Source organism: Hippocampus bargibanti, linkage group LG01 (assembly GCF_051943395.1).
Source record: "Hippocampus bargibanti isolate YZ-2025 linkage group LG01, ASM5194339v1, whole genome shotgun sequence".
NCBI classification, from domain to species: Eukaryota; Metazoa; Chordata; class Actinopteri; order Syngnathiformes; family Syngnathidae; genus Hippocampus; species Hippocampus bargibanti.
The window spans coordinates 19,648,716-19,665,990 of NC_142734.1; the positions used below are offsets into that span (position 1 = coordinate 19,648,716).

The 17,275-nt window shown below is 40.5% G+C and overlaps 1 protein-coding gene across 3 annotated transcripts in view; it reads left to right on the forward strand.

Moving 5' to 3' along the window:
* The window catches only part of LOC148903419 (membrane-associated guanylate kinase, WW and PDZ domain-containing protein 3-like), a 131,660-nt gene extending 116,868 nt beyond the window's left edge, over positions 1-14,792 (forward strand). Inside the window, exons 13-22 of one of the 3 annotated variants that reach the window (XM_089002255.1) lie at positions 1,776-1,870; positions 1,950-2,142; positions 2,684-2,893; positions 5,978-6,163; positions 6,247-6,355; positions 7,169-7,211; positions 7,351-7,488; positions 7,577-7,715; positions 7,935-8,028; positions 12,085-12,223. In XM_089002255.1, coding sequence (XP_088858381.1) covers positions 1,776-1,870; positions 1,950-2,142; positions 2,684-2,893; positions 5,978-6,163; positions 6,247-6,355; positions 7,169-7,211; positions 7,351-7,488; positions 7,577-7,715; positions 7,935-7,987 — 1,166 coding nt within the window. In that variant the 3' untranslated portion in view covers positions 7,988-8,028; positions 12,085-12,223. Of the gene's footprint in view, positions 1-1,775; positions 1,871-1,949; positions 2,143-2,683; positions 2,894-5,977; positions 6,164-6,246; positions 6,356-7,168; positions 7,212-7,350; positions 7,489-7,576; positions 7,716-7,934; positions 8,029-12,084 lie in introns of all 3 variants that reach the window. The other 2 variants (XM_089002250.1, XM_089002245.1) reach the window with 2 other exon arrangements.
* Positions 14,793-17,275: the final 2,483 nt, after the last annotated feature.

A 17,275-nucleotide genomic window follows, 5' to 3' on the forward strand; every position in this document is an offset into this window, starting at 1 on the left:
GATGCAAGGCATGTCCTATTCAGCACGAGTCTTAAAACGTAAAATATATAGCTATATGCGGTGGAATCTTTGTAAAATACGCTCAGTAAAAGCCATTTGAAGGGATTTTACAAATTATGGACACAACTGGTCCGGAGACGTTGGTTGTCCTTTAAGTGTTCTCTAAAGTGCTTTTTTATAGCTGTTGTGGTTGTGAATGAAAAAAAATACAGTAAAGTCTTGTTATATCGATATCGGATATATCGATAGTCCCGGTTATATCGATACTATTTCTATGCACGCACGGAGAAAATTACATGCAAACAGGGTCGGATATATCGATAGTCCCGGTTATATCGATATTTTTTCGGACTCCCTTGAATATCGATATAACGAGACTTTACTGTACTTTCTTTCAGAAGAGTCAGAAACATAGGGCGAGCCATAAGAGTGGAAGCTGGAGTACACAGGAAGACTACATTTTGTATTGACGGTGCCATCTGAAGGAAATCAGTGACTGCAAAGTAGTGGAAAGTGGAAGAAAAGAAAATAAAGAGGTGAAGAAGTGTGCCCAGGCAGGCTGGAACGGTTAGAGAAAAATGTCAGGTTTAAGGTGTGATTGAAGGGTTTCAGCTTGGATGAAAGGAAAGTTGTATAAAATGGTAGTGAGACCAGCCATGATGTTTGGACTGGAGTCGGTGCCACTGAAGGAAAGACAGGAAGCAGAGAAGAAGATGTTGAGGTTTTCTTTGGGAGTGACCAGGTTGGATAGGATCAGGAATGAGTACATCAGAGGGACAACTCACATTAGAGGCTTTGTAGAGAAACTCAGAGAGACCAGACTGAGATGGTTTGGAGATGTCCAGAGGAGAGAGAGTGACTTTATTGGGAGAGGGATGTTGAGCCTTGAACTGCCAGGCAGGAGACCGCGAGGAAGACCTAAGAGGAGGTTTATGGATGTTGTCAAAGAGGACATGAAGGTAGCTGGTGTGAGAGAAGAGGATGCATAAGACCGGGTTAGATGGAGAACACTGATTTGCTGTGGTGACCCCTAAGGGGAAAGCCCAAAGGAAAAGAAGAAAGAAGTCGTGGAAGTGTATATAAATAAAGCATGAATTGTATTGTACTTCCGTTAGTGTAGCTCCTTCTAGTGGATGCATAGTGAAACCTCACACGTTATTGTAATTTCACTTCTGTGCACCTTACAATGTGGTGCATCCTATATCAGAAAATAGTTTTCTAAAAAGGCCATTCAGTGAAGGTACACCTTATACTCCAAAGCGTTCTAGTTCGAAAAATACATTATTATTGTCTGTAGCGTGTGTGTCATTGAAAGCTTGCGTTAAATTCCATATTTCTAATTAACTTACATATTTTTCAACTCTCTTCTTCTAAGATCAATATTTGAAAGTTAAAATTTCATTAAAAAAGTGCTGGAATTTTTCAGGGGGGGTAGAGGGAGACGGGAGGGAGAGGGTGAGTGGGGGGGGGACAGGGAGAGAGAAAGAGAGAGAGAGAGAGAAAGGCATACAGTCAGGCCAACAGACAGAGAGGAAGGAAGATAACTCGATATTAGGCACCAAGGAAAAGCTTCACACAAGCTTAATTTTACTGTTTGGATTGAAATTATTTAAATGGAAATTCTAAATTGTCTTTGAAATAACCCACTTGACTCAAATAAAACAACAAATACATATTTTATGGGTTATGATTGATGGAAACAAGTTTTGTTTCCATCAATCATAATCAATCATGTTTTAAATGAATGAAATTTTCAATCAAATGTTTCTCTGCAGCTTCAAACACCAAGGACCTCGATGTATTCATCAAGAGAAACCAAGAGTCAGGCTTTGGCTTCAGGGTCCTTGGAGGCGAGGGTCCGGAGCAGCCTGTAAGCGGGGTTTTTTAATTCCCCACTGAGATGTATGTTTCCTTACATTCATGCCTGTGTTACGTTATTGTGTCCGCAGGTGTACATTGGTGCCATCGTTCCACTGGGTGCAGCTGAGACGGACGGACGCCTGCGGGCGGGTGATGAGCTACTTTGTATCGATGGCGTGCCAGTGAAAGGCAAATCACACAAACAAGTACTAGAACTGATGACCAACGCTGCCCGCAATGGCCAGGTCATGCTAACGGTCCGAAGGAAATTGATGCATTCAGGTGGGTCACCTGTCACTGCTCAGTAAATAATTGCTGGATCACATGCTGAAGACATGATTTTATCATAGCTTGGGTTTTTCAGTACTGGCCGCGCCAACTTTAGTGGTCTTTACAGTTGGTGAACCACCCACAAAAACCCCTGTAGGGTCTGACAAACGAATAAAACAGCTGCATCGTATATAACCAACATTTATTTTTTTTAAATAAGTGAATCCAATCTGTAATGATCCCATTTGCCACTGGAAGGTTATGACTTCTCAAATGTCAAGCAATCTTCCCCAAAGAATTCTTATTTTCTGTGTCAAAGCAACACCCACTGCGATTTTTAACGTGTCCAACAAGACTGAAAAAGTGGATTCAATTAATATATAGTAAATCTACGTGTTGTCATCTGATAACTACAGACTGATTTAGTAATTTAAAGGTGATTTAACTCTGCCGAATATTGTCCACCGGAGTCGAAAGGGTTGATTCTCATAAGCAGCATTGAAAATGGAAGGCTGGATGGATATTTCAAAGCAGGTGTATGCGTTTGTGTCAGACGGCGGGGGCTGGGAAGAGGAGGGCGGCCAGCAGAGCCCGCGTGTGGCACCTGCTCTGGTCGGCAGCTCTCCGTTGACTGCCCGAGGGGAGCCACCGAAGACCGCTTATCCCTCTCGACAGGAGTCCTTTGAAGTCACACTGCATCGAAAAGAAAACGAAGGCTTTGGCTTTGTCATTCTCACTTCAAAGAACAAGCCCCCTCCTGGAGGTAAGGTCCCTAACATACATTTAGGTATATGTGTTTCCATGACATTTTAGCGATGATATGACTCATAACTATAATGCTTATTGAATAAGCATTATATATCCATCTGTACGTGTCTGGCTTGGAGTTTTCTCCAAGCCAAAAAGGTACAGAAAATACATAAATACACAAACAATATTTTTCTTCATTTTATTTTTTAGGAATGTATTTGTATCGCAAATATGATGACAACGTAAAATAAATCACGAAGAAGCAAAAATTCACAGAAAAAAGAAATTATTGGAACAAATCATTATTAATGGTACATTATTAAACATTATCTAAACAATTATTTAGTCACCACCAAATTTCGATCCCCCATGAATATTGCATTTAAAAAATATATAGGTTTATCTGGCATGCTGAATGTTTATATGGGAGTGAGTTTAGATGTCTTGCTTCAAATTGTGAACATGTATCTTCGAAGAAAATATTGATTGTATTGTTAGAAACAACATCACAGAGGTAAAAGGTGCAAAATATCGCAAATAGTCAAAATCAATCAAGATGATTTACAGAATCGTTAAGCTCATTGTGAGTGCAGTTTTTAAATTCAGCGTGGAAGTACGTCTGTGTAAGCTCTCAGTCGTACAAGAGTGGTCCATCGATGAAAAAGTTTCTTCAGCCGTCATCTGTACTTCTTTGAAGGTGTCGGACGTTTCGCTTCTTATCCAAGAAACTTCATCAGCAAACTAAAGTCTTACTGGTAGTTTAGGCCCTATGTATTGTGATGTCAAGGGGGGGGATGTGTGATGTCACGAGAGGCTGTGTCCTGGAGGGCAAATACATCCCCCTAAGATGGCTCCATCCAGAGAGAGTCTTGGCCCCACCTGGTGGAAGGCAGCAATTAAACCCAAGCCTCTCATGATATCACAGTATATATAACCCTACTGTCCAGACATGGCGGTGCCGGACTCTGCTATGATAGGTCCCTGCTCTCAGGTTGGGGGGAGCATAGGACTACTCCCTGTAGCTGCTCCACTGATAGTTCCTGTCGTTCTGACTAACGACTGTCCTGATTGCCCCACTTCGACCGGTATCACCTCATCAGTATTACTAATCATATGTTGCCTAAGCAGACTATTGTATGAATGATCCAAATTGAACCTCACCCCACCAAACCGGTTTAATGAAGGATTTAGTTCTTTTATGACAATCGCTTCTTTTACTCCCCTTGCAAACCATCTATGTTCTTTCGCTAAGATTTTAACCTCATTGTCGTCAAATGAGTGGTTGCTAGCTTTTAGGTGCATATGTACTGCCGATTGAGGCCCACTAGTATTATCCCTGCGATGTTGATAAAGTCTTTTTTTTTTTTTGAGAATTTGTTTAGTTTCCCCAATGTACTGGTCTTTACAGTTTTCATTCTTACAATGTATTGAATAAACTACATTACTTTGTTTTTCATTTGGCAGCCTATCTTTTGGATGCACTAATTTTTGCCTTAAAGTGATTATCGGTTTGAAATAAGTAGGAATTTTGTGTTGCCAAAGGACTCTGTAGTTTTTCAGAAACTCCCGCAATGTAAGGTACTGCTATTCCTCTCCTTTTTGTATCTTCAGAACTTTTGGTTTCATTCCCTATTCCTTCTTTCTGACGTTTGGTAAATGACCACTGAGGGTACCCACAGTTTGTGAGTGCTCTCCTGATATGTTTTGACTCATTTTCTCAACCTTCAACACTTGTTAGTATCAGTTTAGCCCTATGCTGGAGGGTTCTGATAACTCCTAGTTTGTACATGTAGTTTGTACATTTAGTACATGTAGTTCTGAAATATTTTAGATAATGCCAAAGTAATTAATAAAATGAAAATATTGTAATTGAGAAAGTAATGAGCTTTTGGTATTTATTGGTGTTATTATGAAATAAGGAGGCCAATTGACATTTATTCATTACAATTACATAAATATAAGAAATATTCCATTGCATAAATCAGTAGGCGTTTTTGTGGGCATATCAGATGGTCAACAAAATCGCTTTTTACTCATGATACTTGGCCCACCCGACAAAACCAAGTCAAGGATCCATTTTGCTGAATTTTAAAACTCATTCAACATGTTTGAGCTCGCTTGGATGCAGGAGCGGATAGATGCTAAGTGACATGTTTCCTGCCAAGCGCTCTCAGCAAAATTTCAAGTAAGGTTCTTGAAATGTTTGGGGATGTCGTACCATAGAGAGCCATAGTACTGGAATTGAAAAAAAATGTCGTCATTATGACCTTGAGTTGTTTTTCCTACATTGATACTCAAATCTATGACAGAAATACAGTGATACCTCAGCTTACGAACTTAATTGGTTCCCAGAAAGTGTGTGTAAGGCGAAAAGTTTGTCTGCCAAACATTTATTTCCCATAGGAAACCATTAAAAATGAGAATAATCCGTTCCCAGGTCCTCATAAAACATAATTTTCTACTAAATCAGCCTTGCCTATAGTTGCTCTTGATGATATCCGAGTAAGGTTTCTGTGCTTTCTCGGCCATAATACCCTCAATCACACTGTCCCCTGCTAGCTGACTTTCGTTAATCCAAATCAACAGAAGTTTTTCAACCTCTTCTATTGCTTTTGCTTAGACAACACAGAAACACCCTTAGCCACACGTAGCAATGGTCAACTTAGCGTACTGGTACTGGGACGTTAAGTCACACAAACGCACACCTCGTTTGTGTTTTTAGATGATCTCCTTCTTCTGCTCGACCGTAATTATATTTTGTGTCCTCTTTGGCTTAACACTAGCCTGTGATGGGGTCTTTTTCGGTCCCATAATAGCAAAAGTACTCCACTCAATAAACTCCTTCTGCACTCAAAGAAAGGTGGTGACGAAAACTAGTCCGCCAGCCACCATGGTGTGGCGCCTTTCGACCGTGTGGTTTGGTGTTCGTCCGCCGAAAACTAGTTTGTATGCCAAGATTATATTCTCACGAATTTAATGTCTGTAAGGCAAAAAGTTCGTGAGCTAAGGCATTTGTAAGCTGAGCTATCACTGTACTAACAAACGGCTGTCATTTGATCACCAATATTTGCTTAATTGTTGTCCATGTGCGTTTCAGTAATACCTCACAAGATTGGACGCATCATTGAAGGCAGCCCAACTGACCGTTTGGGCCAGATGAAAGTGGGTGACCGAATATCTGCTGTCAACGGTCAGAGCATCATGGATCTGTCGCACAATGACATTGTCCAGCTCATCAAGGAAGCAGGCACCTCAGTGACCCTTACCGTTGTACCTGAAGACGGTAGGCTGTCACGTTTTTAAACATACGATGCGGCGATGATCATCACGTGGGTTATTTTGAATGTTGAATGTTGGTGTCCGTAGCCTTTGGTCCTACAGACAGCATGCCGCCCTCCACCACAAACTCAGCCATGCAGAGTCCTTCGGTGCATCCAAGAGCTGTTGGCCAGCTGGCTCCCAACTACCCAGACAGGTAAACCGCGTGAAGACCATCAAACAGGGATTGGAGAGAAATGACTCATACGTTAAATCTTCTTAATGCAGCGAACAGTTTGTGCTGAACTGTGGCTCACACACAGCAAGATGTGAATGGTGGAGAAAAAAGAGAAAAAAAAAGATTACAGAGCAGTCAGGCTTCATTTTATGCTGCATTTTAAATCCTCCAGCAGCAGTTCCTCACCGACTCAGCATTTCAATTCTACCCATTAAGCGCCACCGCAGAGCCGCTGAAGAAGTCACCTCTCCTGTGTAGTTTGTGTGCACGGAAACGTGACGGCAACATGCGGCAAAACATTTTCCAGTCATGCTGTGCCGAACAGCAAAACTTTTTGGCGTCTTAATTACAACTTGGTTATTTCACGTTACAGGTATATTTATTTAAATGGCCATAACATCGACGCAGTTCGCCTGTTTCACAACATAAACCATGAAGTCGGTCGGTTTCTAAAACGGGATTATGGCACCCCTTGGTGATAATTTTCGGAATTGAAAGTTGACCACCCGTTTTGTTTTTTTGCGACAAGATTAGTTCAGGTGTGTGAAGAAGGATTCGCACCTAACATTGTCTATGAATGCTGCTGAAGATAATCCATGAAATAACTGTCTATTGGTGGTATTTCCTCTTATGTGACGTGGTATATTTCAAATCAGTCGTAATGAAACTTTTATGGGGCACCTCATTCTATATGTACACAACATTTCCAAAGGGTTTTGTATGGGGATTGTGATGACTGTAGAATGACGATTACATATTTACATGGTGCTTATATTATCTTTTGTGGAGTAGGAATGGCGACATGGGAGCACTCAATGCACCGGGCCTAAAGCAGGTGAGACTGAATGTATTCTTTTTTTTTTGTTTCTCCTCTTTTGCTATTTGTTTAGAAGCTGTGCCAACTCAGGTAAAATGAATGTTTTCCAAATTTCTTGTATGTGATTGAATGGATGTTTTTTTTTCCCTTCAAAAAGGATTGTTTTGTGGTGGAGCTGGATCGTAGCCAGAGGGGTTTCGGCTTCAGCTTGAGGGGAGGTAAAGAGTACAACATGGGCTTGTTTATCCTGCGCCTAGCTGAGGATGGTCCTGCACTTAAAGATGGAAGGATACATGTGAGTTTTTGACATTTCTATTGGTATGAAGACACATTTTTTAGATCTCGCATGACAAAATAGCTACATGCATAAATCTGCCTTGCAGGTTGGTGATCAGATTGTCGAGATCAACGGTGAGGCCACTCAAGGCATCACGCACACTCGGGCCATCGAGCTGATCCAAGCCGGAGGCCATAGAGTTCATCTTTTGCTGCGACCCGGTGAGGGTTTGGTCCCCGATCACAGTGAGTGAATCCAGACACCGTGTGCTCACACATAAGCATAGATCTCTAGTGTTGTTTACTGGCCAGATGCTGCTTCTTCTCATGCATGCATCGCAAGCTTTCTGTCTCACTTCTTATTTCTTCAGCTTGCTAGCTCTCTCATGCGCCGATAGCTGACTTACTTTCTCTGTTTTTTTCCATTGGCACGGCTGTCTGTCTATTTGTCTCTTCCTGCTATAGGTCTGAGCTCTTCTTCCACCCCGTGCTTCTACATGAAACCAGAGCATCACTAAAGGCCTCACTGCTTTTCTTGGTCTGTCCCTAAATAACCGCGGTAAAACCTTGTGCTCCTCTCCTTCATCCCAAGTGATCTGTCTGCTGCCAGATTTCAATGTTGTTCTCCACTCCTTCCTCGGACTTGTCGTTAAATGAATAGACAAGTTGCTTGTGACAGGACTTGTAATTTGGTTTTGAACTTGGCTGGCTAAACCAAAGCAGTGTGTCCTAGAAGAACAAACAGACCTGGAGGGGTTAGGAAGATGTTTTGGGGATGCCACTGAACACGTGCTTTTTCCTAAGGAGGATGATTAACTTATTCACAAACTTATTCACAAATTTATTCAGGAATTGAAAATGTGATGTCGTGCACCACCAGTCTCGTATTAGTTCGGGTTTTGTTTTTTTTCTTACTTGGATCCTCTGGCATTGTTTTTCCCTTCCACAAGGGGGCAGCATTTCCCTTTTTTCCATGTTAGCGCTTTGTTCCAGTTTCAGCTGTTGTTAAAGCACTATATACCAAATATGTACCAAATGTGTAACTAGTTAGCTGGTTATTTATTAACTATCTAATACAGGGGTGGGCAAACTTTTTGACTCGCGGGCCGCATTGGGTTCTAAAATTTGACAGAGGGGCCGGGCCAGGAGCATTTGGAGGGAGTGTTTGGGCCGGAAATACTCCGAACAAGTTATGTCCATAATTTATAAAAGCACTTCAAATGACTTCGACTGAGCGTATTTTACAAAGATTCCACAGCATATAGCTATAGTTTACGTTTTAAGACTTGCGCTGAATATATGAAGTCTTGTTTTCGAGTTGATGACGATCCCCATGTGACGTCACGTTTGGACCGCCCTGACCGAGAAAGCGACATACAATGCATTTTGGGTACTTTGTTTAGTCTGAAAACTTCGTGTTAATCCGTGTTGATGGCGAAGAAGGAAAACACATAAATAACGCCATGGTGAATCGTTGTGTGTTGCACCAAGACAACTATTTGATATTCGCTGACACAAATTCCCAGCTGACAAATCAGCCCATTTCCAACGGAGCTTGGGCGCAATCTTCTGCTTTTTCTGGGTGCTACATTGCTGTCATTGACGGCTCGAATTGATATGGGAGGACTCCTAGAATCAATTGCAAACATTTATGCTTTCCTCTTCAGAAGAACAAGAACAAGAAAACATCTTCTCCGAATCTGAAGCCATTGTTTTGATTCTCGAGCAACCTTCTGAAACTGGCCATTTCCGGATTCATTTTGAAGTCATTTTTATTGGTGTTTTTCATTTAACTAAAAATATCAGCCTGCCTGATTTGGGTATTTTAGATGCTATAAAACGTTTTTCTGATGTCAGTGGGAAACAAAAACAAAAAATGGTGCCGGTTGTCCTTTAAATGTAGTATGTACAAACCTCATAGCACAGTAAAAACACTACAACCCAATTTATTAACTGTCTTTCAAATGTGAAAAATATCCCTGATCAGTTAATAAATTTGTCTCAAGGAATATGCAAGATATGGCATTTACAAACTATTTCGCAGATACTTGGAGGAGGAAATGGAAATAGATTAAAATAACATATGCACTGTGATTTATCAAGATTGCGTCTGTTTTTAAGTTTCCATCGAAGGGCAAAGAAATCAACATTTATTGAAAAATGGAATCACTTTCAACATTCAAAACATATTATTACACAACGAAATATTCAAGCTCAATAATACCTACTTGTGTTAAATTCCGCCAAATCATAGATGGTTTGTCCTGACCGCGCGCTCAACAAACTCCTCACTGACGCTCTCGCCTTCACGCGCTAACAAAACACGTGTACCGTCGCCGAGCACACAAACATAGACTACCTGCAGTTGAAATTTGCATACTCGGCTCGGCAGCCAATCAGAAGCCTGCTTCTTTCTTCCGGACTTTCGCAAGCGTTACAAAGTCGTGCAATTGCATGTCATTTTCCAAAATAGATGCACAGAACCTCAAACTAGAAGAAAGATTCAAAAGAAGCTAACAACATATGTGACGCTACAAAACGTAAATTTACATTAAACCGTGACTGTAAAGTGTACGTGAGACTTATGAAAGGGGCTTAGTGGCTCGTAGGAATCAATGCAAACGTTGCATTGTGCACCACAATGACAATCGACTACTGTAGCAAAATTTACAGCCATGCGCATTTGCCGTAAATTAAGCAAGGTAGCATTTGTAGTTGGTGCATTCTTGATTTAAAAAAAAACTTTATACTTTGTGACAATGTTTCTTAATGGGATTGGTCTCATTTTGCTTCAAGTTGGGAAAAATGGGGCAGGCAACTTTTCAGTTATCTGCCCTGTTGTTCGCTAGCTTTTTGTCATGAGTTTTAGACACTGTTTGTACTATAATTTGGGCAAGTTCGGCGGGCCGGATTGAAAAGCCTAACGGGCCGTATGTGGCCCGCGGGCCGTAGTTTGCCCATGACTGATCTAATAGCTAGCTAGCTTTTTATTTATTTGAGTTATTCCGGGTTGAGTGAACACTGGTGCATATGGCTGCCGCTGCTCACCCACAGAGAAACTGATCCAGTGACTGTAAAGTTATCTTGAGAGTTTTGAAAAGCGCTTACAAATGAAATGTATTATTATTATTCTCCACTGTGAGACTAATAAAGGCATATCCAATCCAATTATTATTATTATTATTATTATTATTATTATTATTATTATTATTATTATTATTATTATCTATCCATCCATCTTCCGTACCGCTTATTCCTCAGTAGGGTCGCGGGGGGTGCTGGAGCCTATCTCAGCTGTCTTCGGGCACGAGGCGGGGGACACCCTGAATTGGTTGCCAGCCAATCGCAGGGCACATAAAGACGTACAACAGTCACTCTCACACTCACACCTAGGGACAATTTGGAGTGGTCAATCTGCCTGCCATACATGTTTTTGGAATGTGGGAAGAAACCGGAGGACCCGGAGAAAACCCACACGGGCCCGGGGAGAACGTGCAAACTCCACACAGGGAGGCCGGGGTGGGACGCAAACCGGCGACTGTGAAGCCGGTGTGCTAACCACTCGACTACCGAGCCGCCTATTATTATTATTATTATTATTATTATTATTATTATTATTATTATTATTATTATTATTATTATTATATAAAGCGCTTATGGCCTCTGGCTATGTTTTTTCCTTTTCCACAAGGGAGCATCGTTTCCCTTTTTTCCATTTAAGCACTTTGTTTCAGCTTCAGCTGTTGTTAAAGCACTATATAAACCAATATGTATGTACTTTGGCCAGCCGCCCTCATTTCAATCTCATATAACTCCAGACCCATATAATTTAGAAATGAACTCTTTTTTTCTGTAGAAAGAAGAGAGTCTAAGGTTTCGTACGCTGCATTGAATGGAATTTGACTGAAAATGACTAAAACCCTTGCACTGGAGTGGACACATTTTTTGCACGTCTGTCAATGAATGAGTTAAGTTTGGGATCAAGAGATTTATACAGTATATTGGTGCGGTATTTTATTATTATTATTATTATTATTATTATTATTATTATTATTATTATTATTATTATTATTATTATTAATATTTGTTTTGTTGTTATTGTTAATCATAACAATACAAATAATAATGTTGCTGATTATTATTATTATTATTATTATTATTATTATTATTATTATTATTATTATTAGTGGTGGTGGTATTGTTGTCATTGTTAATAATAATAATGAGTATATGGGCATTCCAACAGCAAGCATTGATTAGTAAGGGTGACCAGTATCCGTGTGTGTGTGTGTGTGTGTGTGTGTGTGTGTGTGTGTGTGTGTGTGTGTGTGTGTGTGTGTGTGTGTGTGTGTGTGTGTGCGCGTGCATACGTGCGAGTGTGTGTGTGTCATGGCATCTTCTCCCCACAAAAGGAGGAATTTTTATGAGTTGGGGATCCTGGAAATTGAGCACGTTAGCAACACTTTTGTTGGGGATCTGTCTTACAAAATAAAAATAAAAGGTCAGGACAATATGGCACCTCTCATCCATGACATTTTTCCCTCGAATGTGTAATAAAAGGGTGTGTTATATTTTCAGATGACAAAAATTGTATCTTCCACTGCTTGTTTCCCAGGTTCGAAGGAAAACGTCATCATTCCAAACTCAAGCTTGCACAAAAATTCAGTCACTGAGGAGCAGCTATCATCTCTAGCCTCTCCATCCTCTGTCTCCATCTCGGAATGGTCCCCATCTTCACTACCGATAACCATCGCTGATGAGTTCTCCGGAACACAGTTACGGTCAGTCGGCTCGCCTGCCACCGGGAGGGAGCATGCACGTCAACCCCACCGATCAAAAGGACAGCAGGTTTCCACCAAGCGTACCGCCAGTCCTGGCACACATATCAGGAAAACAAGCCGCAGTGACTCCAAGAGAGTGACTGAAAGCGGAGCGGATCACGGCGACAACTCCCACAGTCCCAAGAAAACAGAAAGGGGAGCATTGGAGGACACGAACAGGCTTCAAAAGCACGAAAGGAAGAGAGACCATCGGTCATCCAGCCCCAAAAAGAATTCCAAGAGAGAACATGACCCTGCTGTGCCTTTAAAGAATCAGGAGGAGTCCCAAAGCCAACGCCACCCAGCGGGCCAGCAACTGGCCGGAGAGGGGCGAAGGTACAAGGATGACGCTGCAGCCCATTGGCAGGACAGAGGCACGACGGAAAGCGACCGACACTGGAGGGCCAAAAAGGCTGAACAAGAGGCTATGGCACAAAAGGCACACGCACACAGGGAGAGGTCAGGATCTGGGGCCGAGACGCTGAGCCGTAGGAGTGTCAAAGAAAAGGAGAGTAGGTCACAGAAGTCGCCTGAAGATGGGAGTAAAAAAGACCCCAGGGGGTCCAGCAGTAGCATCCCGGACCCTGGCTGCAATGGCAGATCCAGCAGCAAGAAACCTCCCATCACGCCGGGTCCGTGGAAGGTTCCCAGTCCCAGCAAGATCCATTCCCAAGGGGACACGACATAGAAAGCATCCAGTCAATCGTGGACCATGATTTCCTTTCACACAATTTTGCCTGGCTCAGTTTGCTAAAGCTGATGTGTGTTCCTCCATGCACGCTGGAATTTGCTTTAGAATCTCAATTTATTTTGTTTTGGGGAGTTTTTTCCAAAGTCCAATTTGAAGGAAACTGACCTATTTCCTAATTCATTGTGAGACTTGATGAAGGATCTGATTTTTGTCACTGTGAAGGTTCAAGGCACATTCCTGTGCTGGCTGATTCTTCATTGATCGTGGATGTATTGTAGGTGTTAGACAAATCATCTGGTGTTTTTTGACACTATTCCATTGATAAACTGACCACTTTCATACTCATTTGAAGTTCCGACTCTCATAATCTTGTCAACGTTGTTGATGGCTTTCGTGGAGCTTTTGAAACACCACTCAACAGACTTGTGCTTATTGTTCTCGTATTTGTTTCATCCCTGTTGATAGTTATGTAACTTATTGTAACTGTCAGTAAACATGCAGTCATTTCACTTATCTTAATGGCATGAAGAGGGTGTGTATATTAACGTTTAAAATGACAGGTGTGCGACACAAAAGGTTTTGGTAATAGGGGGTCGGGTTGATCTATAATAGCTTGATCTGCCTACAGTATATACACATACACACACGCGCACACACACATACACACAAAAAGGGAAATTGCGGTCTCAAAATTGCTCTTGAACAGTTCTTGAAGGACAACTGCAAGAACTACGCAATCTACACATTATGTGATCCATATCGGTCAACTTTGCAGCTCTGTGTTTTCTGTAAGGCTATCATGTGTTTGCAAGCTTTTCCATATCGCTGTCGCGTTGACTTCATATAGTAGATGTGAGCGTTATTTATCAGTGTTTACGACATACTGACAGATTTTTAGATGAATGGAATTCACAGAACTTGATTGTAAGAAATCCACGGCTCTGACTTCAGCATTCTTAAAACAATGCTTCTATACTATCATCATTAGAAATATGGCCACCACAGCAATTAAATGTTTTCTTTGTTCATCCCACATTGTATTTCCCAACAAGTAAAAAAAAATCTCATGTCAACGTTTGTTTTTCAAATTCTTGAGAATTGACAACAATGTGATTAGCATACACACCACAAAGAATTATTTTGTGAAGGTTTTCATCCAGATTCAAAAATATCAATGGAGAGAATAATTCATGATCACAGAATCCGAGACCCCAAACTTTTCAGGAAGGTGTTAACGTCTTAAGTTCCTCTGTGACTCATCATTGACTTTGTCAAAGAATTACTCGACTGGGAGTGGAAAATTAAGCAAGTTTATCAAAGGAAGTCAACCGGTGGCCCGTGTTCTATAAATAACCTCTCTGTGGACTTGCAACCTGCACTGATGTTGCTGCTCTTGAACACTGTGTTGCCTGGTAGGTCACACACTTCTATTCTCGCGCTTGTTGCATTGTGAAGCATCGGACTGCCTGTTGAAGGATGTACAGAAGAACCTGTGGTATCACGCAATTGTTTTTGTCCTCTACGTTGTTATGATCGACCTGTGTACTGTTTACCATGTATTCCATTAACACGTATGAGACTGTGGCCTTGGATCGCTCAAACAAATAAAAGAAATACAGTATATAGTTTTCATGTCACAGTTAGCTGTAAACGTTTCTAAAATGTACAGCACCTGTATAAAAAATATCATTTGTACATTGTTTCATTATTTTTTTAAGGGAATTGACAGGAAAATATATAAAACTCGTGAAAATAAATAACCTTGCATTCTGATCATGCACTGATGAATAAAGGTTAAGTGAATAAACAGAAGCTTGTGTTTGCTGATTTGTTAACATGGGTTTAAAGAGTTTGTCAAATGTCTTTATTTGTTGAATCGTGGTTGTCAAATATCCCAGGGAAGTGACACGCAGATGCCTCGTAGAGCATGATCGTGGCGTGGAGTCGAGCAAGTCGTGCTGTGAAACTGAGCAGGTCTCTGGGAGTTGCGTGTGTGTTGTGCGTCTGAGATATTCTCTGGGAGATTTGACAACTACGATTCAACAAATAAAGAGATTTGACAAAGTCTTTATTGGCGAGCCAGCCAGGAGATTGTTTCCCCTTTTTTTCCTTTCTCAGCCCAATCCACTCTCCTAATGGAAAGAGACCAGATTTCCGCCATCTCCTTCAAACTCTTTACATTCAAATGAATAATGTTTTTATATAAGATAAGAAAATGTATTTGTCCTACAATGAACAGTTACAGTGACTGACTGACAATACAAAATAATAATAATGGCGGCCTTTACAGCAGCTCCTGTATTTCGATTTTGCTGCTGTTAAATGTAAATTTCTCCACTGTGAGACAAATAAATGCTCATCCAATCTAATCTAATACTAACAATAATACATTTAATTAATAAACGCCTTTCAAAACTCTCAAGGACACTTAACTGTCACCGCTTACGTTTTTCTGCAGGTAAGCAGCGGCAGCCAAACGCGCCAGCGTTCACTCAACACACACACACATACATGTTTTGCTACATGGTGGGGACACGGTGTGCAAAAGTTTTGACTCGTGGGAACCCAATTTCAAACATGAAAAAAAACGTATGAAACTCATAAAAATTTGATTTTAGGACCCACATTTTTTTAGCCTGTGCTCACTTTAAATCACTTTAAAATGGCATAATTCTTGATTTAATTTTTCCAGGTTTTTCGCAACTCCGTGGGGACTTAACGAATCATGTCAAACCAAATCTACCAGCAGGTGGCGCTTATTTTTTTTTCAAGAGACAATATTTAGAGCCTGTAAGATCAGCAATTGTGTTTGCAGGAGCCATGATCGTATATTATTTGACAATTCTAAATTTTGAAGAAATAAATTGTGAAATAATTTGTTCACATGCACAACTGGGTCCAAGCCCCCTCCCATTTTCTGACACGATATCCGACATAATAATCAAGCACCAGATGGAGGTTTGCCAGGCTCTGTCACAACCAAAAGTTTGAATGCATCCAGTATTGGACTTTTCAATGTGCTATTCTTTATTACAGTAAAGTCTCGTTATATCGATGTCGGATATATCGATAGTCCCGGTTATATCGATACTATTTCTATGCACGCACTGAGAAAATTACATGCAAACAGGGTCGGATATATCGATAGTCCCGGTTATATCGATATTTTTTCGGACTCCCTTGAATATCGATATAACGAGACTTTACTGTATTTATCTGTGAATTACATCCCATTGGTGCTGCCAGCAAATTTTTGTTTCATAAATGTGCTGAGTTCCAACACTTGGTGTGCTCTTTGTGTAGTTTTTAGATTTGTATGTTTAATCTATGGAAAATATCTCTTGTCTTTTAATTACATATTGACTAAAAACCTGTGCAAATCGTACCTAAATGACAATGTTTTAATTTTCTCAATTTCTAATCTAAGTTGCTAGAACAAACATACTTTTTCTTGCATATTTATTGGATTGGATTTGACTTGATTAGTTTCACAGTGGAGAAATTTACATTTCACAGCAACAAAGTTATGAAAGAAATGAAAGTAGAAAAGCAAAATACAGAAGTTGCTGTTAAGGCAGCCACTCTCGCGGTGCCGTCTTGAAGTCAAAAGAACAAAAAAATCTAAATAACAAATAACACGACAATTATAAAATAGATTGAAGAGAATCAAGTAAATTAACACTGCTCACGTACCAATTTCAATGGCAGCCTCCGATCTTTTTAATAATTGAAATACATCAACCTGAAATTTCAAACATTCAAGACATTGTGGTAAGAAAATAAATACAAATTGCTTTCATATTAACAACTGCGTGTAAAACGTTCAAGATTGAAATAAAAGTGCTGGACAAAATTGGTGTGTCCAGAAGTTTAGTCGAAAAATATTCAAGAAAAAAAACCACACCATATATGTTGAAATAAATTCTAATGTCTCTGTGTTGTATTGAAATGTGCCAGAAACGAGTGCACGTGACACATATAACATACATAAAAACAATGCATTGTTCCAGCTGCCAAACCTAACCTTAACTGCGTTTTGTGGACATTCTCATTAATTTATCAATGCGGTTTTTCACAAAATATTTAACTCCCTTCCAAGTTCTCCCTTTCAATTCTTCTGGTGAAGCCTTAATGCAGTTCATGCATTCGTCTTTGCCTGGAACCTTGAGAGACCTGATGGAGTCCATCAAGGTTTTCTCCACAGCGTGGATTACTTCTTCTATCCACTTTTTTACCTTCATTTTTACTTCTTCCTTCCCTATATAAAATGGGACAGTAAATTAATATTCCTCCAA